Here is a 26081-nt window from a genome sequence, read left to right on the forward strand (position 1 = left end):
GTTCCCCCTTTAAACACAAGAGAAAACGTAATTGACTTTTCATCTGTCAGTATGGCTTTGAAATTGGCTGAGCAAAAACACGAAATGTGGTCAAAAATGCTTAAATTATTATACATTTCTACGGGAGCCGCTTTGAACAGATGCAAGCAAACACAAGTGATGATTTAATCAAAAGAAAACATTTGAAATCTCAAAGGCCAAGTGGGAAATTATTTAAAGGTAATTCACATGTGTAAACTGTTTCAACAGGGAAATTTGCGGCAAACTTTTACTTATGCGGTTTTTTATATATAACAGGTCAATCACAATTTACAATGTTTAGCACATGGGTTGTAGAGATAGCTAAGGATATTAGGTACAAGTGGGAGTTCAGATTTTGCTTCTATCTCAAAAACTGAGGGAGTTATGGAGGTTTTAGTGAGAGGTGTTTTTCAAAAAAAAAAAATAAAGACACAAATTGGAGCCAGGACTTCAGTTTAGTATCAGAAAATATGGCTTATGCTTTTACTCAAGGCTAGAGGATTTGGGCTAGGCAAACAAGTCGGGACAAAGTAAGCTCTGAGACTGATTCACGACTTCAGTAACAGATCCCCATCACCTTCCCCGGCGGCACCAGTCCAAAGACTCAAAGTGGGCTTTATGGATCAGAGTTACACAAATAAAGATGACTATGAAAATGGCGCTTTAGTAACTAGACAGAATAAGATAACAATAAGGATTTTGACACTGTTACTGGTTATGAAAATAGGGATAGTTCAGAGATTAGAGTGGAACAAGATAAGCAAGTTATACAATAGTTCTCTAGCATCCTATTAATACTCGCAATCCACTGTGATTTAAGATTTTTGGACAGTCACAGTTCTGGTAAATAGATTGGGTCTATCAAAGAAGGACAGCACATCAGGCACGGGACTGGATCAGCTAGGCCGGTCACTGGAGCTGCACAGGATCTTCCCTTCTTGTTTCTGGGTATTCAAATCAGCGGGATACTGAGTTCATCAGGCAAGCCTTATGGTAGCAAGCCAGATAGTTTCAGGATGCTAGTTCAGGATGCTTTCTCACACCGCAGCGCTACACTGGGTTGTGAGAATAAGTTTGAGGATTGAGGCCTTGCTGAAAATGGTTTAGCTACTGCTTGGCCTAATTCTTGGCATCTGGATCTGGAAGGATGTTAAAGGCTGGATGTTAAATGCTGGAACAAAGAGCTTCGCTGGAATCAGAAGAGTGAGTGAGTTCCCTATGTGTTGTCAGCTGTCTCTGTTTATCCTTTCAAATTACATCACAAAAATGGGTGTATAGCCGGTTTAACTAAGCTTGACCCTATTTACTGGGATTGGATCAGGGCCTCATCTCTGCCTTGCATCTGAGTGATTGGATAAAGGACAGATGATGTCATATTTAGGTTTGGTTTTTACAGTTCTTAGAAACTTCCCCTAGCCACAAGTATCAAAATCGAATTTTGTCTTAAATACCTATTTATACATTGGTAACCTCTACAAAAATCACACACAAAGATTCAATATTTTATATAGTATCTGTTCATCAAAGTCCTGCAGCTTTGAGACCTTGTTTCACCTTTCTGCTGAATTTTGTCCATTTCGCCATGAACACATTTTCCAAACTTTCTGAAAATTTCCACAAATATGTATGTTTGCCATAGGGATGTGTGTGTAAAGTTTAACAATTCTAGCATTAATACAGTCCACATAAAACCACATATATTCCCATTCCTCTCCAGAATCACCAGGCACACACGCATTCAAGCGGCTAACTGCACACAAGAATGACAAATGATATTACACGAGATACCTAGACAAAACCAATTACTTCACGCATTCAAGAGAAAGCTCATGACTTGATGTAACATATTTGTTTACACCCTGAGGACGGCCCAGAGAGGGCTGGAACACGTGTTGGCGTGGCGCTTTTTGTGTTGATTAAATCTATGGAACTATAAGTACATTGGTGTTGTCAGCTACTTTTATTTTCTAAGGGAAACTTGTGGATTCATTTACCTACCCTTATATAATCCTTGTGTATGAACACTGGTTGGGAACGCAGATAGTGAGGCACTCCGCCTTTCTTAGTCTATTTTTTTAGGAAGGGGTACTAAGAAATTCCCCTTCCACGCCCCACTACCGCAGCAAACCCTGTGAACCACACTGACCCTAAACGCATTAATAGTCAGAGGCTGTGTGCAACTACCCGTTTGTGGTTACATTTTCGGACATTTCATTCCTGTCCAGAATATGTTACACAGTTTCACCGCCTCTTGAAACCTAAAGCCAAAAATTAGACTAACAAATCTGTCCTTTTTATATTTTTCACCACTTTGGATAACAAGTTATGAGTCTCTAAAAATTGTTCATTCTTTATTCTTACCAGCAAATGGTCCGCCTTTTGTCTCTCCCTGGAGCTCAAGGAGTAGCCCCCAACTTTGTGGAATTCCTTCAAGGAGCAGTTTACAACCTTTTCACACATCCATTTCCTGGCCTGGAGGATCTGCCATTGTTCATTCCTTGGTTGTAGAGAAAAGCCTGGCCTAGCCCACAATTATCATATGTCAGTGAGTTTCTGCTGAGAGGATTTCCCTCCCCTTGGGGGAAACCTGTTTTTCCACTTTTTGCAGGCCCAGCCAGGCTAATTTATTCTTAATTTCCTGACTTAAAATCCAGCAGAAACCAAACTTGTTGTATCAAATGACATAGATAAATTACATTCTTAGCTTTAAACCTGTGGAAACAAAAACAACTAAGAAGAGAACTGGGGCTTCTCTCTTTGAGTGCAACCGTCAGTGTGGCTGCTCTGGCGTTATTTAGGAAGACTCTCCTGAAAGATAATCTTCCTATTTTTGAGATAATCGGCCAAGAGTTGGCATCATCGAACTGTTCTGCTCTCTTGAGCTGGTCAGAAAAGCAAGTGGCCAAACTTCAAGACCTAGCATGCACAACAGACGATCTCATCACGAACCCTCAAAACGTAAATGGGAAGCTGAAGAATCAAGACTGGATTAATACTATTGAGCAAGCGGCATCATGCAAACTACTGAATCACCTTCCTCGCACATATAATAGGCTCAAAACGCCGCTAGCCTATTGTACAAAATTTCCGAACAAAAAATTAAGGAGCACGTTTTTAAGGGCCCGGCTGAACCTTTTGCACACCAGAGATATTTTAGGGATAAGAAACCTTTCTGCTTCCAAAACATGTAGACTGTGTAAAAATCCTGACTCTATTGAGTCAGTACGCCACTTACTTCTAAGCTGCCCGTCACTTTGCTTAGAACGCTCTGCGTTTTTGCTACCTCTATGGGCGGACTCAGGCCTGATTGAAGAAGAAACTTGGTGGTTCCGTCTTATATCAGGGGAAAAAACTCGATGGTCTGTAGCCACGGCTAAAATACTTGAAGCTGCATTTTGTAAAATTGGTGCTGCAGAACCTGTTTCTATGACAGTGGCTGATTTACCATAACAGACCCTTGCTGAAGGATTGGTCAAGCGAGCAACCCGCCCCAACTGGCAGGTTTTCATCTCGACTTGTTCGCGATCTCTGGGCCTACTTCGGCTTGCCACATCTAAAATAACATGGCGGCCAACCGTCTACTGTACCTTTTACTTTTACTTTCGAATAAGTTCGGATTGTCTTAAAAGTAAAGAGGTTCGGGTACAAGACTGTACTTCCTTTCTTTTGTCTCTTCTTCTTGTAAAAATCATTTTTCTGTGATTATGTACAAGTAATAAAAAAAAAATACTAAGATCTGTATTCCTTTTAGCACCAATTCTTTTATGTTTGCTAATCCGACAGACTTTTAGTTTAGATAAGTTTGAACTTTCATCAGCAGAGCCCATCTGAGATGGCTGTCATTCACAGGCAGCCCAGTGTGCTGCACACAGATTTTGACAGGGGCTGACATTCACAGGCAATCCAGTTTTTCTGAGAAAATGATTTTCCTCTTCACATTTTAGGAGTTTGTACATTCAAAGTGCTTCATTAGATTAAATGAATTTTAGTGCCAAGCAAGATTTTGAGGGTTGAAACATTATTATGTACAGACCTTTTTGGAGTTTTTGCATCAAAATAAATGTCATTTACAGGCACATTTTTGAGTTTAATTTGCAAAGCGCTGCTTCTCCCTCTGTACTCTGTTTGCTTGTCATGGAGCCCACTGGCACATTTTCTGCAGTGTGTGCTCTATTCCACAACACATGCACCATGGGTGGCAGGTTGTGCAGCCATCTTTTTGTGTGTTGGGAAACGTGGTTTGGGAGGTTTTGTCGCGCACAAGAGTTTTGCCACCGTTGTTGCTGTTTCTTGCATCATAAATAGCAGAGTGATGGCGCATAGTATAGCAAGGTGGGTCAATACATCCCACAGTTGCTATTGAAGCACAGCCAATCACACCTCTTCTGAATTGGACCTTTGGGCCCTTAATATAATGCGCATTTTACATTGTTTCGTGATAGGCCATACGCAGTGGAGTCCTTTTGAACTCTAGGGCGCATTTCCCAATAAAAGCCCAATTTAACCAGTTGACAATTTAACAAGTTGATTTTTTGTACTAATGAATCTGCCTTGAAATACCTTAGAGAGTAAAAGAAAATCACCCTCATCATAAATGTGTGTTCAAAATGTATATTTATCGAACCTGCACTCATAAAATATAGACACATAAACAAACGTTAAAAATACATTAATTCACATTTAGGGAAATGCAAAGTATAAATTCATTTTAAGGTAATACATTACTTTCGTCTGAGAGCTTACCCTAATTGGTGTCATTTAGCCATTATCATTGCACAAGTAGCATAACTTGGCCCTTAATGACTCCACAGAAAGTGACATCATATGCCACTCTTTACAGCCTATTTAATGGTTGTACAATTCCATCTTCATGGACATTTTGAGGCTGCATGCTTCGTTTAAAAGAACATTGACTGATAATATGCACAAACATGCAGCTATTAACATTAGTGACACCCTCTGGCTTACTTCTAATAAAGGAGGAGCCAAGCTACTTTAATCATAAAGGTTGCAACAGACGTTCTCTGTGGTTGTAGGCAGCAGCAAAGGGGTAGGCATTGCTAGCCAGACCTATCTGCAGTTAGCCCATAACTGTTGAACGATCATTGCTATATGTGCTATAATCAGGCGGCAGTTACATTTGATATGACTGGGGAAGTGTAAATTCCTGAAGCTGACACCAGTGGTAGAAGTGTACTGAAAAGCCTAGTGGAACTGTGGTTTCGGCAGGGAAGAGGGTAGGCGGAAGCACAGTGCAACATTTGACAAGGTTTTGCAGATGGGGCATTGCAATAGTCTAAGTGACTAGTAACTACGGCTCCAATTACAACTTTACACTTGCACAGGGACAGTAATGGACAAATCCTCTATTTAGAATGGTGAATATGATTGTATAAAGTGGAGCAATAGAAAGCATAAAAGAATAAAAGTAGTGGAACACCGCTCCCGACCGTTCCCACTGACTTCGATCACTGGCTGACACAATGATTCAAGGAGGAAACTACTCACACCCCTGGGTGGCGTGAATACTTTGCAGTGTCAGCTTGCAAGTCAAACAGTCGATGTCTGAAATAAAAAGCTGTAGTCCATTAGTGCTGCTTAATCGAATGTTGGCAGGAGTAATGTGCAAATCAATGCGTCTAGTCTTTTCTACAATACACACGCGTTGAGAAGGCCTTCCGTATATTAGTGTGCTTTACACACATCAAATGTACTCTCAATGCCTTCAGAAAACAGGGAAATAATAACTTTGCATCATTCGGGGGCGGTCTATATTTAGATTTTAAGGGAGAAGCAAGATGCCGTGTGTGTCACAAAGCAGAACAGCTGCCCCTTCAGATTGACTTTTCTTGTGATGGTTTCACTGCAGCACATTATGGCATTGAGATATTGGAATGCCCAGTATCTCAAGGCAACGTCCATTCATGTTTAATCTATCTACAACCCTTGGCGACACATCAAGGTTTAAAAGCGGGTAATAAACACAGTCAAAATGTACAGAATGAACTAAAGACAGAGAAGCAGCATTGGGAAACAAAGTCTGCACAATCTGTCCAACAATTCACTCATCCACCTAGTCTGATCGGCTTCAGTTTCAAAAACACACTTTCAAGCATGTATTCGGGGGTGCACAAACCCAGGAATAGACGTCCATTTTTCTGAAGCTAGTAACTCACTTCGCATGAAGAATCACTCGTGTCATCTCTATCACTTTTATTGCATTCCATGTCCATCCAGGCAAGTGGTGCGCTGGACCATACCCCCACCCACCCACCCTGACAACAATTCCACCGCCACAGTGATCAGCAAGACGTTGCACGCAATTATTTCCCAGCACAACCACGTCCCCCTTCCTTGAAGTGTGCACTAAACGGTGTGTGTGCAATCAAGCCGTTCTATCACAAATGTCTTCTCTTGCAAGGGGCATGTCGTGCTGCATCACGCACCCAATCACCCTGCCATGAATACCATTCATTGCCTTAGTCATTAGCAAGAACCTGCAAACAATTTGTGTATCTGTATTGTTGTATACCTCTGCAAAGCGCTCCTTGCTTCTCGAAGCTAGCTCTGCACTCAATAAATACAATAAGAATAATAATAAGAATAATAATAATATTAATAATTTGTCTCCAGCACACCCAAAAGACGTTTCCCTTTCCCTCAAAGTCTGCTAATGAATGCAAAGGAAATTCATGTGCTCATGCCGGCTATTGTGCTCACAAAAGTCATGTCCGAGTGCATGTTCAATCCAGCAGACCCAGGGCAACTTCCTGTGTGGCCAGGCAAATGGTAAGCACATACATTGAAAATACATTCACCTGGGCCTGTCAGCTATTGTGCTAAACACACTTGTTTGTGAGCATCTGTATGCCTCACCACACAATTCCTCCACCATCTAGATAGATGGTGTGGTCAATCACACACCCAATCACCCTGCCAGGAACACCACTGCCTGAGTGATCAGAAACTGATCATGCTAATCCCTATGGCCATTCGCACCTAGTTCCTGCCCCTCCCCAACCAAAACACCTCCTCATGTGAACTCTTTTAGTTTGCTTTAATCAAGCCTTACTATCAAACTTTGCACTAGAAGTGCCTGCCAGTGTTTTTTCAATGAAGTCTTCTGAGAATGAATGACATAATTGGAGCTGGATACTGGTGTAATAAAAATGTCTTAACCAGTTCTATCTTCGGCCACTCGATTTATAAGCAATATGCGTGCCCTTCACTGAAGTGCTCTTAAAACAAGCATTGGCAAAGCCAACAGTTTTGGCTTGTAAATATGTATCAGGCATGTGCCAGCCATGGGTATTAGATGACCAGTTATTCGCTCCAGTTTACACCTGCTACCATCAATAGCCAGTTAATTCTATTACGGCTCTGCCTGGCAGGTGCCTTTCCCTTGCCGACACTAAAGCCTAAACTGTTGGCATTGCCAGTGCTTGCTATGAATAATAATAGTCAATTTTCCATTGCTCTTACCACCATTCCAACTCCCGTGCAACCCTCATACCCTCCCTGGGTGCCTGTCAGTGCCTCTCCTATGTTCAGCGCTCCTTTGTTTGCCTGTTTGATTAGATGGAAAAGTGTCTACTTATAATTACACTGTGGTGTGCAGGTATGTGATGAGAACGTAAACATAAATATTGCAAAGGAATACTAACAACTTACACGCAAAGGGGTAACTTCTACAAGTCTCAGAAAGGTGGGAAAAAAATGCGTGAATTGTGAGCTGGTAAAAAACAATGATTTAGCACCAGCAACAAAGAAAAACGATGTGATGTGGAAAGTTTTAAGAACGTTTGCAGTTTTAAAAAAATGGACATACTTCTTTATAGCGGGTGTGTCGGCAATATGTACACATGTGACATCATTCCTCTGCTCACTGTGACTGGCTCAGGCGGGGGCTCCCAACCGGCGACGGTTCTAAATATAGTAACACAGGCGAGCAGAGCTAATCCAGGGCGAGCGACAACTGGACGGCGACCGGACGGTGTGTGCCCCGGGAATGCTGCGCTCCCCCATCTAGCAGCGAGGACGAGGGGGCAAGGCACGGCAACATGGCCACGGCGGGGGACGGCAACTACTACGGCAAGCACGGTAAATGAGCAACTCACCTCTCAACAAACCGTATGAATCCTGCAGCTGGAAACTGGCTCGGTTGTGATGTTAGTGACATGCATTCACTGCGAAAGAAATACCCCCTGGAGTTAATGAACTCAACCAGCCTGCCACCGTTCAACATTCACACACATTTTATTAGCAATGGTGTGTGTAATACGTGCACCATATAGTTTCTGATTCCACAACCACGTTATTGTATTGTCGTATTTGACCACACAGTTAATTATTAATGACTTTTGCCGTGTTTTAGGGCGCCTGTATGGCAGGTACGCCTTGATAAAAGTGTCAGATTTAAAGTGCCGTATGTTTGATTTCTTGTGTATGTCTCAAACCCACTTCCGTCTGTGTACTGTGTGTCCCCTGCATACTGTGGCCCATCGGGTACCTTTAATAACATATTGTGAAGCATTTAAGACACAACTGCAGTGTTTACTTTGTCGCACGTGTGTTGCCCTCGCCGACGCCCGTGAAACAGATAGGACTGCTTCTGGTTGTTACTAAGCAATACTCGGTCACAACGTTGACTATTTTGCTCATCTTGGAAGCCAGAGATGGGCAGGCCAGACTGTGCCATTATAGCAACAAATAGAAGACACCTAAAGTGTCAACGTGATTGATGATAAAGATTAATTATACGTTGGGGGGGGGGTGCACTAGACAAGTCCTGGAAGTGTGCATTGTGGGACTTGTAGTCCAGGGCGTTTAACGTAGAAATCCAGAAATAGAAGTCTCAGAATACAAAGTGATGGCACCTATGGAAAAAAAAAACATTGGCAAAGCCAATAGCTCTGTCACGTGTGTGTTTTCTTTTTTAGATCTTAGGTGGTGTATGTACTTATGTACTGGCATTTGAAGTGACGATAAGATAGAGATGTGAGGAGGGACACAATTCATGTGGGTATTGTTTGACTTTTTACTCACCCATTGACCACACGTGACTATGCTAGACCCTCTGACCATTCCCAACTGCTAGCAGCATATCTATTTGAGTTACCTCTGTGCTTTTATGGGTATGCCATTGTCAGTGGAGTAACTTTGCTGAAAATGTTGGGGGGACAGGGGTGGGGTAGAGAGAGGACAGGTGGTGGTTCTTGGGTATCGTTTCGTCCAAATTGTTCGATAAAATTTAGTTGAATGACAGATTTGACTGAATTCGGTCACGACCATTAGTTCGAAGCCGAAGATACCGAACATTAAGAGCTGTCCCCCGCTATCCATATTGCAGGAGTGACCCCCGCTTCCTCAGGATTGGTGGCAGGGGATGCAACAAAAAAATAATTAAAAGGGCCCCTGCAGCGTCAGATCCGACCCGCGTTAGATAGATGGATCTGACGCTGCAGGGTACAGGAGAGGTGGAGGATGGAGAAAAGGTAAGTAGGCGGGTTTATGGGGACATGGGTTCGTTTTTTTTGTACCGAGGTAAAAACGTATTCACAGCGAAAATGACTACAGTAAATTTTGCTGTGATTTTGTACATCGGTCAAACAAAGTAAATCCTGATGGATAACACTAGACTACTACACCACAAGAGTCCATTGCTGACGCTCTATTATAACTTTCATAAGACTGGTGGCCATTCTTTAAAATTCCATTGGACCCCCACACATCCCCAGCCGGCCTGCCATGCACCCAGTGGCACAACATTCACAAACTTAATTCCAATAGAACATACAAACGATGCATTATTTATGATTCATTCAGAAACAAAAGCAAACACACATATGCTTGCATACACACTCACACACAAATGCACCCAGCACCTCCATTGACATACACACAACATTTATATGTCTATATGCAATAACACATGGAAACAGTGGCACAGCGTCCATTGAGCAGACCAGGCTATCACCCCCTGACATTTTGGGCTAAGTTGACTTGACCTAGATGAACTATAAAGCTGTGGCTGAATGGAACAGATTCACTGGAATGTCAGCAATTCCCTCGATTTTTCCTTTCATGCAAAGGCAGAAACCATCAATTAATGCAGTGCAGTGGGTGACCAAGTATACTTGGAATCAATTTTTAAATGCCATATATGTCCAAACTTGGGTTCTGCACAGCACCTTATATGTGTACATGCTGATAGATTTTTCTACAAGATTTTGACTGATTAAAATTAAGTTATGTTTTCCCGTGTTCAAATGGCTCCAAGCAGTGGAGTACCAAGTGGGAGAGGCAGGGGGGCAAGCTGCCCCCCGCGGCACTTTAAAGAGCGAGACCAGGACATTTGTCATTGGGACACCTCTCCCGTTCAGCACATCATAGAGTGCACCCAACGGCAAAGGTGTCCCGCTGGCAGGACAATGTGTGCTGAGCAATTCCTTCTCAGCACACTCATTGTCCTGGCAGCAAGACACCTTACCTGTTCCGAATGGTAGAGGTGTCCCGCTGCCAGGACAATGTCCCAAGGAGCACAAGGTAAACAGAGGGCCTCATGTGGCTCTGTGTCAACAGAACATTACAATGTGAGCGATTTGACACTGATGGGAGGGAGGGGGGACTATTAGCAGGGACTTTTGTCCCTTTAGAAATGTGAAGGGCACATAATGTTGCATGCTTTATGAAATAATGACTATGGCTTTAAAGCCCAAGTGGGATCTGTTAGGCTCACATTAATCTACATGATGCTATTGTGACTTTGTATGCAGAATGGGGAGAATAAAATTAAGTCATACTCCCACTGTTCAACATATTTCTATGACAATATACGTAGTGTATGGTTAGTTTACTATGGAAGGCTAGTTTATTATGTAATGTGGTTTGCTTCCAAGGCATTGCTATAATTATTTAAGCACATGAAATGTAAAGCAAAACCTTAATAAATATCTATATCAACTAAACCTGGAAACAAGTGTGCGCCCTCTTAAATTGTCCACATCCCAGTTTCACCATTTAACCAAGTGTGTGATCCTGAGAAAATCATTTAATCACATTGTGCCTTATCTGCAGCTCTGCAAGTGACTCTGATTCACTTCAAAGCTTATGTTAATGTATCATGGTATTATAATGGAAAGCCTAATGACTATAGAGTTGCTCCACATGTAACAAAAGTGCAATTTAGGTGTTTTGCACCACATAGTTATTTGTCACTTGGCTTATTCACGGCAACTTATTCTAAAGTCATTTCCATGGTCCTCCAAGTATCAAAGACTGATGATGCTCCTTGCAATGTCCTTTTCTGTGAAGTCACTTCTGTTGGTGCAATCCATATAATAATTAGGATGTTTGCATGTATTTTGTCTAAGAGGGCTTGTACAGAGCTCTAATAGACACGTTTCCTTCATCTGGAATGATCCTGCAGTGTTATTTTTGTTATTGTGTACTAAAATGCATCTTTTACTAATGTTACAAAAAAGTAGATTGGGGCGGGGGTGGGCGGTTTGGGGGCACCAATGAGACCATGTGGAATTCCACACACTGCATTTCGTTGCCCCCCCCACTCCACTGCCCCACTCTTACAATGCTGGATACTCCCCTGCTTAGTTTGGTAAGTGAAGCAGTTTTTGGTGGCCTGTAACCTGAACCATGACATCCATTTACTAATTTGCACCAAATGGTCCTGAAAACGTGTCTGCAAAAGTCGAAATACTTTTTGCCAGTTTGGGGAAGATTATTTTTGGTGGCTGGGGGAAAGTTATACAGGGCTCCTAAAGTGTGCTTTTAACACAAAATTCCATACGGTTCGTTCTGCGCACCTAGAGCAAAAACTGCTTAACAAAAGTTCACCATGTTTGGAATGCGTATAGCACTCAAATTCATTTCACAGAATTTGCAGAGTATGCCCATTTTGGGTCACAGTTTTTCTCAGCTTGACTCTTTCCACTCTACTTGGGGAGGGCGCACCTTCCGCCAACTTCTTTTTGCAATTAGGATGGTGGTGCTTTAGTAGCATCTGAAAAGTGGCAAGACTAATTTTAGAGGCGTTGCCGAGCTGTGGCTTGCCACAGAGGATGCACCATTTGTTATTGTTAGTGTGTCTTCATACCTGGGGCCTTATGTGTACTGTGAGCTCTGCTCACATTGTCCAAATGTGATAGGCACCCTCACTAGGGTCAGCCCGCAGCCCAGCCCCCCAACAAACATATACAGACAAAATAAAAAATGATTTAATAAAAAGTAGCTCTGCTCTGCTTTCAAATGCTAAAAAAGGAGCTTTGTCTGCTTTCAAATGCTGCCCGGGCCACGTCTCATGTTACACGGACCTACCCTCTCTGCACTCACGCACTCACGCACTCACGCACTCACGCACCTCCAAACAGAAACCATTAAGCTGAATGACCTTCCTAGTTCCTGTCTGTTTGTCGCACGAACACAAAGCTGGAAAGCGATTCTCTGCACTGCGGCCCCTGGAAGTGCTGCTGCTAGCGAGGCAGAACAAGGCCCTGCAACACCGAGTTCAGCACCCTGGCTGCTGACTTTGAATATGGCCAGCCAGGGTGAGGGACTGAGCCATGCAGGGCGTCCCTGCCCTGAATGTGTTGCAGTGTGGCTGCCAGGCATCTCAGCATTAGGTAATGAGACAGCGCAAGCCTTGCTGGGCACCCCAGCCGGGCTCGCACTGTCCAATTACATAATTGATGATTGCGGCCCTCCTGCCCTCCCTCTAAAAGTTGGGGGTGACAAAAAGGCATGACACAGAAGTTGGGGGGCAAACCCCCCTGTCTCCCCATGGCCATTCTTATTTCTAGGAAGTCTTCTTAAAAGTTGTGGTTTAATTGGAGCTTTACACCAGCTCCTGATGTAATAAAAATGTCTTGACCAAGTGTTAGGGAGAATTCTCTGTTTAGGCTGAATTTCCTAACCTAATGAGTTCCCCAGCAGCTTTGCTGGAGTTTGTTTTTTTCTCCTGCCAAGAGTGAGACTCTTTTTCTCCCACTCTTGGACATGATTTATGGTGTTCCTTTGACTGTTAATGTGTTTTATGGGCTATGGGGTCCTTTACTCCATATGGTCTCATGTGTTTTTACTATGCGTGTTACACAGCACCCTCCGTGCAGTGACACAGGGGTGTCATAGTGACACCCCATCATAGACTCCATACCCTGGGACTGACTACTGTCTCCCAGGGCATGTAAAGTCACCATTGGCTTTACTAGTCCCAAATTATGAACAGAAACCAGTACAAACCATCATATTGTGGACATACTGGTCGGGGCAATTCGATTGCCCTGGGGTCTGTTAGTCGAGGGGGCACGTCTCCATCCCCCCTGATCGAGATTTGGCTGGTGGCAGTGGATACTACTTTTTATATTCGACCGCGAATATATCCCTATGGGATTTTCCCATTGTTCGAGGCTACCAACTTTAATTATTTAATTCTCATAGCCTCGAACATACCACAGGTTTATTTATTTAATATTAATTCGCCGGTTGGTATTTTTTGCCAGGACTCAATTCTAAAATGGCGTTTGTGTTCTATTCTGTGACTTCAACCCAAGTCGAGCCCTTTGTTCCACTTTTGGCGGGCTTCTCCACTGAAGCTTCCAAAAGTGGTGCCACTCTGTCTGGGTACCACAGGGGATGTGGGAGGGGTTTTAGGCACCCTGGACTGAGTTACCTTGGTAACTCAAGTCGCACTCTTGTGTGATTGGCCCAAGTGGTGAGCCGGCCGGCTCACCACTTAGCATGTTTGATTGACAGCTAGGCTGAGTGAATGGGGGTGTGCTGCATAAAAGCAGGGCTTTGGGGACTGGAACTTCAGAAGTCGCCACAGGACCTGAGAATCCGACGAGGGAGAAGCTGAGCCGACCTGCTACGACGACACCACTGGTGGAGCCCTGCGGAACGGACTCACCACTTCCTGACGACAGAGAAGATCTCCCTGCTGGAGAGTCTTCTTCCCCTGACTGGTGGGCACAACCAGTTTACCTTCTTTTCCTCGCATGCCAGGACGTCTTGTGGTCGAATTGCCCGTGCCAAGCACCCCGGCAACCGGATAGCCACTTACCACTGGACCGCGAACCAAAGGACCACTCCTTTTAACTGAGAACTCTGCGGCTGGTTTCTTCCCTGGCAGTGCAACAGACTCCCGTCTTCCTCCTCGACGAGATCCTCTCTTCCCCCGGACGAAGCACCGACTTGCATCCACTGCCAGGAACAACTGCCCCCGCTGGAGTATTCTCACCACTTTAAGGTACCGTGTCCGCAAGGCCTCCCTTTCTAAAGATTGCTACAAGGTAATAATAATCCCTTAACCTTCTGGACTGGGCTGGTCGCCTTGACCATCTAACTGGTCCCTTTCGTTTGGTCCAACTCTTTCTGAACCTTTTCGAGACTTTTGTGCACTTTTCAACCGTGTGACCTTGGACACATTTCGTTCTGATCCTCTTAAAGTGGATCCGGCCTTCTGAACTCTATCTCTTGCTGTGTTCTTGTGAAAGTGTTGGGATCTGTTTCAATTTATACTCTGCTTTTCTCTCCCTTTTAAAACAAATTATTAGAGTGCTATCTGCATTAAGCGCTCACCGCTGTCTGAAAATAAGTGGGGCTTTACTTAAGACTTGTCTAATATTCTTTTAAGGGAGTGTATATCTTTTAGTGACCGTGTTTTTGAACTGCTTAATATTAGTGCCTGTGTGTTTTATTAGATGTGGTTTTTAAATAAATACTTATATCTCTTTTACACCAAGCCCTGGTAAGTGTTTGCTTGTTCTACTGTGTTCTTTTGACCTATAGTGAATACTCAGTATACTGCCTAACTCTTCTAGAGGGAAGTCTGACTGCTCAGCCACAGCTACCAAGTGAATCTGTGTGGTACAGACTGCTACCAAGTGGGTTTACTGCCAAACACCTGTAGTCTTAAATCTTTTGCAGTGGTCCCAGAGGGAACTGCACAGGTTTCTACCTAACACCAAGTGTGCATTCAACCACATGATTTATAACCAATATGTGTGTCTTTGCACTGAAAGCCCATTAATAACACAGATTCTCAAAGCCAATAAATGTAGCTCTTGTATAATCATTAGATGCCATAATATACTGAGGCACTACTGCCATTTGTCTGTTCTTTCCATCTTATGGCAAGACTCTATGCTTAAAAATAAGTCCTGGTGTGCAGATATCCAACAGGCCATGTCCAATAAATTGGATAAAATCAGAGGGACAATAGAGATAAAAAAACTCTCTCTGAATTCAAAAGGGCAGGAAGACAATATACACTTTTTGGCTGCAAAGGATAAAGAACAATCTACCTTCTGTTTCATGCCGATCAGCGAAGATGAACTCGCCAAAACTATTGTCCTACTTAAGAGCACAAGCTGTAAAGGTGAACCTTGCTCTTCTATTATGATCAAGGAATGTTCTCCCATCTTGATCCCGGCACTCACCAAATTTGTGAATGCCTCTTTTCTGCTCAATTGGGTGCTAGACAACATAAAAAAAACCTGGATCACCCCACTTTTGAAGAAACCTAATTCATGCCCACTTACTCCATCTAATTACAGACCAATCACTAACATCACCTTCTTGTTAAAGATCTTGGATCGAGTCGCGTAAAACCAAATCTCTATATTCTTGGAGCAAAATCAGATTCTTCATAAACATCAATCGGGTTTTCGTATTAATCATGGAACAGAGACGGCCATTCTCGCCCTCAAATCTCACCTGTTACAAGGCATGGATAAGGGACACACTGCTCTCCTTATGATTTTAGATCTCCCGGCAGCCTTCCACCTGGTGGACCATTCCATTCTGTCCACCAGGTTAAGGGATAATGCCAACTTTTCCTCGGAGGAAATCCAATGGATCTCCTCTTTTCTGAAGGATAGTCAAGTAAGAGTCGCAAGTGAGCTGGCAGAAGCAAACCCCATGACACTTTTATATGGGGTTCCGCAGGGAGAATGCGTCCCACTGTGTTTCTATAATATTTTTATGATCCCCTTCTTCCAAATGTTGGAAGAGGAAGGGATCATTTTTGCGAATTACGCAGATGACACGCAAAGTGTCCTAACCATATCTGGTTCTTATCAAGAGGATGAAACTTACATCAACAAAATCTATTTAAAAATTCAAAATTCGATGGTCTCAAATGGCTTGGCCCTAAATAGTGCCAAAACAGAACTTCTTCTAGTTGGCTCAGCAAGTAATCTTGAGAAATTGGGTTCCGATTATAAGAAGTTTAACTTAGATAATTGTGTCATTGAGGTTCTGAATAAGGTAAAGACTCTTGGTATCTACTTGGACAAACACCTGAATATGAAGGCACAGGTCAATAGTCTGATCTCATCATCCTCATATTTCATCAAACTCTTTCGCCATCTGTGCCCTCTCATATCTGAAAAAAACTCAGAACCCCTGGCTAGGGCTATAATAGAGTCCAAATTGGACTACTGTTGCAGCCTGCTAGTGGGTATTTTGTAATCAGATTTTCAATGCCTCCAGGTGATCCAAAATGGGGTGGTGATAGTGGTTAAAGGCCTCCAGAGAAGAGATCATGTCTCTGAGGCTAGAAGAAGTCTTCATTGGCTACTGATTAAAGCAAGGGTGTCCTTCAGGCTTTTTCTCATCACCCATAAATGTATTATGGGTCAGATGCCAATTTATTTGACAGAAGCCACCGTCATTAAAAATTTGTATTGGTATTTGTATTTTATTTATTTGTAGCGCGCGCCAGGCCCACAGGCATCAGGTCACGAAAACCTAATGGACACAATTACAAAAATGGACACAGTTACAAAAAATATACAATTGAAACGTGAGCTTACGTCTAGCTGTAAGCAGTTACAAGTACATACAGAAGTGTGTGGACAAGATCAAAGTGTTACATATTCGTCGAACTTGAGCAAGTTATCAAGAGGCAACATAGGTTAAACAAGGCATAATTTCAATGGGGTATTGGGCCAGAGAGCTAAGGCTGGCGGCAGATAACGCTGAAGCGATTACTGAAGTCAAAAGACAGAATCAGATTTGGGCGAAGAACCATGATTTTGTTTTCTGTTTGAAGGAATTGAATGAGGGCTCAGATCTGATGGAGGTGGGGAGAGAGTTCCAAAGCTTGGAAGCCAAGACAGGGAAGCTCACACTCCCAGCTTTTTGAAGTTTAAATCTGGGCATAGATAGGCTGTGTGTCCAAGCAGTTCTTTGAGGTCGGGTGGATGTGTGGAGAGAAAGGCGATTGGATAGGTAAGGGGGGTCTTGTTAGCCAGGCATTTGTGAGTAAGGGCAAGAGTTCCCCTGCTAACTGCTTGACAGGGAGCCAGAGTAGAATAGTTCTGAATTCAGAGATATGTTGGTTTCTAGGAATGTTTAATGCCGCTCTAATGGCATTGTTCTGAGTCATTTGCAATTTGTTGAGGTTAGCCTGGCTGGTCCCCAGATAAAGGGCACTGCAGTAGTCTATCTTCGATGTGATGAGAGTTCTGGCTAAAGTGATGCTATTGGGGGTGGTCAGAAAAGGTCTGCAGGCTGCAATAAGTTTATGCCGACACTGATCTGATTGGGTTAGTTTGTCTTGTCAGGGACAGAGTGGAGTCGAGGTAGATACCCAAGGATTTGGTGTCCTTGGAGACCTTAATGACGTTGCCATCTATGATGAAAGACTGATAGGAGTGATCTAATTTATTAAGCCGTTGCGTGGAGGCATGGAGCCCAGCATGAGGAGCTCCGTCTTGTCATCATTGAGGCAAAGTTCGAGTTGGCCCATCCAAGCTTGGATGACCAGATATACGTCATTCAATGCCTTAGTGTCAGCTGTGCAGTCACCTGTGATGGGGATGAGTATCTGGGTGTCATCAGCATAATCTGTGTAAGAGACACCCAGATAATCAAGAACGTCAAAAAGTGGTCTAGTAAACACATTATAAAGTGTAGGTGACATGCAGGAGCCTTGAGGGACACCGCAATGAAACGGAGCAGGGTCAGCGACTGCTGATGGGGAGAAGACCCTCATGGATCTGTTACTAAGAAAAGAACTGATCCAGGCAGTGGCTGAGTCGGATAAGTAGGTGCCAGAATAGAGGTGCTGGCACAGGATTTGGTGATTAACCAAATCAAAGGCCGCAGACAAGCCTAGGAGTAATAGCAATGCTAATTTCCCTTTGTCTTTCAAGACTTCGATTTGAGTTTTCAAGTCTATCGACACCGTTTCGGTCCCATGCCTCCGACGGAAGCTGGATTGTCTTAGATCGAGGAGATTGGTAGATTCCAGATAACCTTGGATCTGCAGGTAAGCAGCAGGGTCTAGTATTTTTTTAATTTCATTTTGTTACCAACTTTATTTAATCAAGTTCAGCTGCAGCATTAGAAATCACAACAATCAATTTGTGGAATCGAATACATTTAACAGAAAGGGTATCAGGTCCCTCCCATCAACCTCCCTACCTTTCCCCTGCTAACTCTCCAACCCCTCCAGTCTACCTGTGCACCATAGGAAGCGTGTTGCGGACACTGGTTGTTGTGGGATCTATGTGATCACTGTGACCCCCATAATTGCGATGGCCGAAAATTCAGATTTGTTTTTAAACCCCCTTTACTGCAAATACATATGCGGGGGGGAGACCCAGCAAAACTCCCATATTACTATTATATCGTATACCCCCCCACATATATATGTGGTGTAAGGGAGGGTCTAAAAAAAAAAAGTCTGAATTTCGGCTGTCACAATAATGAGGGTAGTATTCTGAAGGTTACCTGGTTACTGCCTTGCTCTGCCCAGGTTGGTACAATAATATCAAAAAACGAATGAGCAAGGTCAGGTCAATCTCTGCTGAAGAGTAACCACTGCTACACCCTGAGTGGGTGACCCCTTGTGTGGGTGGTCACAGAATTCTCATGAAACTGTTCTTCTGCACAAAAGGGTTTTATTTTGAAGTGCAGTGATGTAGTAATACACTGGTATTTAAAAAAAAAAACATAGGACATTCACATTTGAGGACATACAAAGTGTGGTACTTAGGTACGAATGATCAAGTAGTCAATATTTGAGACATCTACTTGTACAGTTTGTTCATTCTCTATAGGTTCCTTGGGAAGGAAGCTTAGAGAATTCAGTGGAATCATAAAATCATAAACAGGTGGGGGGCCCATAGAGTGTGGGCACAATCAAGAGTTGAACAACAACATATAATACATGTCAACACAACAGTGTTTCGGCCATTTTGCGTGGAGCTAGGTGAGCTATAATGGTGTAGGCCTTCATCAGGACAGGAGTGTCTTTACAAGTGGAGGGTCCTATGTGGTCTGTAGGAGTGAACGTGTACATGGTCAGCAAAGATCTAGCAGAGAAAAGTTATGAATACTATGTAGGGCGGATGCCGTTGCTTACCGAATCTGAGGAGCTTAGTGGCTCAGATTAAGAGGTGGAAGGATCCACTTCTTTAGGATGCAGTCATCATCTTGTCAACAGGCGCGGTCACGTCTGTGAGGGGATGAGGAAGTAGGATTACTAAATGGCGCTCCAGGGGTGTGGTTCCTCTCTAGCCCATAGTTAGTGTGTGACTAGGGAGGTGGTGGTGTAGGTTTTAGCAGATTTGGTGAGAGTAGACCTAGTGGTGGTCCCACTAAACGTGGCGAAACATTGGCGAAGTCTGTTACACCCATTCCTCACAGACGAGCATCTCAGAATATAATTGCCCTGGAGATCCAGGCCTTTTTACCCCTCCATATAAATCTCGACACCATTTTCTGCAGTCGCTGTAGGGCTGGTGGAGGTATCTTAACTGGAAGAGTGGAGCAACAGGAGAGGTATTTAAGTAGCAAGTTCATTTGAACTGCTGTAATTCGGGCAAACTCCTGAGGCTTGCGGACATAGTAAGCCTAACGGATGTTTGTCAGGTTCTGTCTTCACACTCCCCAGAGCAAATGACTTCTGATGATTGATGGCAAAGACTTCTGTTACTCAAATCATTCATATTCCGCCATGGTCTCCTTTATTGACGCATGTAGGTTCATCATTCTCAATATCACGTCCTCCACCTAGATGGAGATTGCAGATTCTTTTCATGTGCTTCATTTACTGTAATATTAGGGTTGTGCTTGATCCGTTTAGCGAATGCAGTGGAGTAACTATGCTGAAAATGTTGGGGGGGACATGACATCCGAAGAAAAGTTGCCCCAGCCAAATGAATGGGGACAAAATAGTGTTCCATGAAAGTTGGGGGGACAAACACCCCTGCACCCCTAAAATTACAGAGATAAAATGATGATTAACAGGTCGAGGGGACATCCCTGTCTTGTTCCACAGGCAATGGGTATTGAATGCGTACGCCTACATCTCACCCATACTTTTGTAATGGGAGTATTATATTTGGCTAATATCATCGGTTGGAATATAGAGCCAACGTTGAAAGCTTGGAGAGTATAGCGCATAAAGGCCCAGACCACCCTATAAGGCCATTTTAAGATGCTTATGTTTAGCTATTTCAATGAGGTTTAGTGCCCAGCACATATTATCAAAGGTACCTCTCCCTCTAATAAAGCCTGTTTGGTCCGGATCTACCAATAATGGCATAACCTCTGCAAGTCTATTTGCCAGAATTTCTTTTAGTATTTGATATTTAGTAATGAAATGGGTCTATAGGAAGCACATTCCTGGGTATCCTTACCTTGTTTAAGTATTAACATGGTGGCCGATATTCCATTGTGTACGTCACTCGTTCTGCCTGGAGAAAATAATTATATAGTTTAGTGTGGGGTTTGAGCAGCTGGGCTCTGAATGTCCTATAGAATACGGGGGGTATCCACCCGGACCCGAGGCTCTTGTGAGATTTGATCACATCCCCTACTTCTTCTGTACTGATAGGGTGATCTAAATGTGCTTTATTGGCTTCTGAAAGCCGTGGGAGCCCAGCTTCCCTAATATATTGTGATTGTTCTGATGGCATTGGGTTGAGACTGCCATGGTCTCTGTAAACATTTTTCTAGAATCTGCACTTTGGCGTCTTCGGCATATTGTACCCTCCCGCTGGGTCTTTCAGCCCGACTATCACATTTCTGTTTTTAATTATGGACAATTTTCTCACCAGGTATTTATTAGCTTTATTTTCTTTAGCATAATATGACTGTTTTGTTTTTGGCAAGAAATTGAGCTGTTTCTACCGCCAGGTGTGCTTCCAGTTTATTCTGGTCCATTCAAAGGGATCACTGTGTTTTAGGGGAGCATTGTTTCTTGTGGGCCATCTCACTATCCCGTCCAGTTCATCCTTGAGGATCTTCCTACGCTTTGTATAGTATGAAGACCGGCTGATCCGCTCTCCCCTGATAACCGCCTTCATTGCGTCCAAGAGCGTTGCGTCCGGAAGGGAGTCCATGGAGTTTTCACAAAAGTAATTAGTGATTTCCTTTGAAATCTCATCTCATAGTCCACAGTTGACAAGGATGGCATAATAAGGCCTCTATGGAGACTGCTCAGAAGGGGACACATTTTGGATTCTCAACCGCACTATAACCAGCGCTTGATCCAAGAGGGAGGTCAATTCTTGAAAAAGTACGATAATAAAATTGTGTGTAATCCCGCTACTCTTGGTATCTTAATCTCCATGCGTCTACTACCCACAGAGTCCTAAATAGATTAAGTAGCGCAACAGCATTTTTGAAGTCCACCTGGAACAGGGGATGAGTGTTATCATTTTAGGGTTGTGGGACCACATTATAATCCTCTTCGATAAGCAGCTGGCCTTCAATGAATGGGGATAGTTCTGTGACCAGGTCAATCTATTACTCATCTTATTTGTCATTGGGGGCATACATTGAAATCAAAGTGAAGCGCTGTCTGTACAGTGAACCCCTTATGCCTATATATCTGCCCCTGTCTCCCTCTTACTTTTAACTTCTACAAATGGAACTCCCTTTCCTATCAAAATGTTTGTACCTCTTTTCCGGAGCTACTGGATGCTAAGGATTGTAGGGGGTAAAGCCTGCAAGGTAACCTGGTAAAGTCGAGGGAGGCAGAGGAGGTTTCCTGGAGGAATGCAATAGCACAACCCGCATCTGAGAGATGTTGAAAAACCGATTTGCATTTATTAGATGAATTGAGGCCTTAGACGTTAAGGGTGAGGATCTGCAATTGTGTTTGTAGGTTGTGTTCATCGTGTGTGTGATTCTGTCAATCGAGGGAGGAGGGGACTGAGGACCTATTAGTCCACCTTCCAGCATCTAAGAGTTAGTAAACTATTAATCCAACCTGCTGCAGCTGATCTTCTCTTCATAACCCCCAACAAAAGAACAATTCCGCCCCCTCTCCCAATTTCCCCCCAAAAGTAAATAAAGTAAAAAAAAACAATGTAAAATAAGAGAACATCACCCAAGTGACCTGCATGCTGTCTGCTCAATAGGTGGGGCTAATTCCACAGGGCAATCAGCAGGCTCTTGAATGATATGATAGTTTATTTATATAGCGCCTATACACAACGGGCCTCATTACGAGTCACCCGGTATGGAAATAACGGTGGTGGTAAACCCGTCACCACTGTTGTTTCCATACCGGGTAATCTCGAGTCCTGCAGGCGGAGGTGTCATTCCCGCCAGGTCTGCCCTGGCGGGTTTAACACCACCCGCCTGCAGGCAGACGTGGAAACTCCGGCACCATCACCAGATGGTGCGGGTGTTTCCATGGTCCCCATTCTCATTGAGTCCTATGGGACACAATGGGAAAGGGGATTTACCGAATTCCGCCTCCGGAATTCCTGGGTCACCGGGGTTGTAATGCCCCGGTAATTCCGGGAATCATGGAGGCGGAATGGTAATACGAGTCCGGTGGTAACCGAGCCGGAAAAACCCGGCAGGTTACCACCGGACTCGTAATGAGGCCCAATGTGTTTCAAAGCGCTTCACGACAAGGGAGGGAACAAGGGAAAAAAACAAAACATTCTTACAGGCCATGAACAGTAAGAATGTGAAATTAACTATTGTACTCGGCTTAGTGACATTTCAGATAGTGCAAGTGCTAAGACACATATAGGAAGGACATGGGAACAGACAGGCAACTACTGTACTAGTCCTGACAACATTTCTGGTAGAGCCGGAGAATTACACGAGCTGAGGGAGAGAGGAGGTGAGACGAGGGAGAGGAACAAAACAAGCGACTATTGTACTCAGCCTGATGACATTTCAGATAGTGTTGGATGGGGAGGGGTGGATAAAAAGTAAGGGGCGGATGAGACAAACATTTGTTACTATCATACTAGGTCCAGGGACAATTCTGACAGATTAAGTGCACATAAAAAGTAGGGGAGGGAGGAGAGAGAGAGACAGAGAGAGAGAGAGAGAGAGAGAGAGAGAGAGAGAGAGAGAGAGAATGAGAGAGAGAATAGCATTAGTACAGATTGTGGCAATTCCAGCCAACGGGCGCAAAGGACCAGCATGCCCAAATGTCTGTGCCTGGGATCCTGCATCCCAACGTGTATAGGCGTTTGCCACAAATCACGTTTCAAACAAAGTTCATTTTGCATCTCGGGGGCGACTAGGTTTCCAGGCTTTATCTTCTTTTGTCGATGGTGTGCATAGGGGTTTTGGATCCGGTGAACTAGATGGGGAGGCCTACGGCGATGTGATCGGTAACGCATGTTGCACTGGGTCTTCAGCCTCCTTGGGGTTGCTAATGGCACAGGTTTCTTTTGCCCTTGCTGAGAGCAGAGTAGCCGCGAAGATCCACCTATATCGGAAGTTTTTATTTTTCAGTGACTGGACACTGGTTTGGGGGCTTTTCTCTTTTGTATCATGGTGTCGGCCAGGTCCTGGTAGATCTGGATTGTGGCATTATGAAATGTTATATCCATCATGGTAGGGGCCACTGTGATAATGTCTTGTTTTATAGCAAATAAATACACCTGCGTTATTACATCTTGGAGTGGCTTTGTTTCGATCAACATCGACCGCCTGAGTCTGTGGGTGCGGTCCAGTACAATCATTGCTTCCTCATGGGATGGCAGGAGTGATTGAAATAATTGTGAAGAATCTTGCGGATCCCTCACTGAAACCCTACCTAAAGTCTCCTCCCAGATGGCCAGGGGAAGGCAGACGCTCACAGATCCCAACCCTAAGGGTGGTGTACTGCAGGAGGATCACCTGCGTGGAGACGAGGCCCAGGGTAGTGAGGAGATTCCGTGGGATGAGACCCAATATTTCTCCTCTGACATGGATATTCTAACCAGTATGCCAGAAGAGGTTATGACTTATTGTCATTTTAATGTCTTTCAACCTCCTATTAAATCTAGGGTGGTGAACCCTAAGGCTGTAACACCAAAGCATATTGTACCAAAAGAAAGGATATTTTTGTTTCCTAGATGTCCTCCTCAATACCAAAGGTACACTACAAGGAATGGCAGACATGTGGTCTTCTCTAAATCATTTTCCTCTAATATCTTTGTGATATTATGTCCCAGAATCCTACAGAGACTGCGACTTAGAAGATGCTGAAGAGGCATATAGATGTAGAAGACAGGCAATTAGGCCAAACAACCTTTGCAAGGGTTAGGCAATTGACATTAATGGCTCACACCTGAAACCAATTGCCCCACCTATGAGTTATAAAAGGCTGCAGCAGGAGATGGGAGAGGGAAGGAGCTGGAGCAGGAGCTGGAAGGCTGTCAGTAGTAGCAGAAGAGAAAGAGCACAAGGCTGACATTTAATGAGGAAGTGTGACCACAGAAGGAACACATGAATGTGGAGAGAGCAGATTTCACCTGCAAGTTCTGGGAGGGCCACAAATGATCTACGTGATCACTGTGTATCGGGAAAATGTGAATTCGAAAAAATGAAATCGCTCAGCATTATGGGCCACGATTTTCTTTTACAAGCCGAATGCACAGCAATTGCGTCTTGAGTTTTTTCCCCAGTATTTTTGGAGGAATACCTCCCCAAACCCTGTCTTGCCATGGCTGCATGATGAGGTGAACCCAGAGTATTAGGTAGGACACTCCTTTATTAAGCATACAGAGCGCAGCTTCTGCTGTGGCTTCAAACACCAACTGACATTGTTCCACAACCACAAAAATAATTCCGAACCCAGAATAAAATTAGAACGCAGAACAAATTAAGTAATGGCATAATAGACATAACATAGCATAGCCTCCATGACCACCAGTCTGGCTTCAGAGCTGCCAGAAGCACGGAAACTGCTCTCCTGAACACCCATGAAGACTTGCTCTCCAATCTTGACTCTAATCTCCCTTCTGTCCTCATACTCCTCGGTCTAGCCTCTGCCTTTGACACAGTCAATCATACCATCCTGCTCAATTGCCTCTGCAACAACCCTGGTATTACTGATCAGGCCCTGGCCTGCTTGACCTCCTTTCTCACTGACCGACCCTCTCAGGTCCAACTGGGGTCTTTCCCCTCTTCTATCTCTCTCTCTCTACTTGTGGTGTTCCCCAGGGGTATAACCACTTTTCCTGGCTTTTCAACCACCAACTGGCACCCCTCCTCATTGGGACACCCGCTCCCTCCTTTCCTCTCTCTTTCTGGTCGCCCACTGTGGGCCCTCTTCCTGCTCCTTCCTGTGAGGCTAAGAACCTTGGTGTCCTCTTCGATTCCACCCTCTCCTTCTCTCCTCACATCTCTGATGTCTCTAAGAAGTCAAACTATCAGCTGCACCTCATCAGAGGTATTCTTAATTTTCTCACTTTCCTCCAGAAACTCACTGTCTCCAGAGCTCTGGTCCTCTCTAGGCTTGACTATTGCAACAGCCTCTTTCTAAATCTTCCTACCTCTACTCTTCAACCTTTACAACTTATCCAGGACAGGACGGCAAGACTTGTCCCTTGGCCTCAAGCCCAGGGATTGTATCTCTCCAGCTCTGAAATCTCTTCACTGGCTCCCTGTGGCAGCAAGGATCACATTCAAGACCCTCTGTATCATCCTCATGGCTTTCTGGGGCCTGGGATCAGCCCACCCTATCAAACGTTCTCTTCCAAAACATCTTCCTTCTCAAGCTCTCCACTCCTCCCTCAAACTTGAGCAGAACCACCTGCGGGTTCCGGAAGCAACTCAAGACCTTCCTT

At 44.0% G+C, this 26081-nt stretch overlaps 1 protein-coding gene across 5 annotated transcripts in view; it reads left to right on the top strand.

Annotated features, from left to right (window-relative positions):
- SLC44A5 (solute carrier family 44 member 5) overlaps positions 1-26081 on the top strand; it is a 1500346-nt gene that overhangs the window by 577577 nt on the left and 896688 nt on the right. For 4 of the 5 annotated variants that reach the window (XM_069641897.1, XM_069641899.1, XM_069641895.1 and 1 more), the window contains exon 1: positions 7993-8121. The exons of the other annotated variant lie outside the window; for it this stretch is intronic. In XM_069641897.1, the coding sequence (XP_069497998.1) occupies positions 8082-8121 (40 nt within the window). In that variant the 5' untranslated portion in view covers positions 7993-8081. Of the gene's footprint in view, positions 1-7992; positions 8122-26081 lie in introns of those variants that run through there. 5 annotated transcript variants of the gene reach the window in all.

Source organism: Ambystoma mexicanum, chromosome 1q, assembly GCF_040938575.1.
Source record: "Ambystoma mexicanum isolate Mex_15411 chromosome 1q, UKY_AmexF1_1, whole genome shotgun sequence".
Taxonomy (NCBI): domain Eukaryota; kingdom Metazoa; phylum Chordata; class Amphibia; order Caudata; family Ambystomatidae; genus Ambystoma; species Ambystoma mexicanum.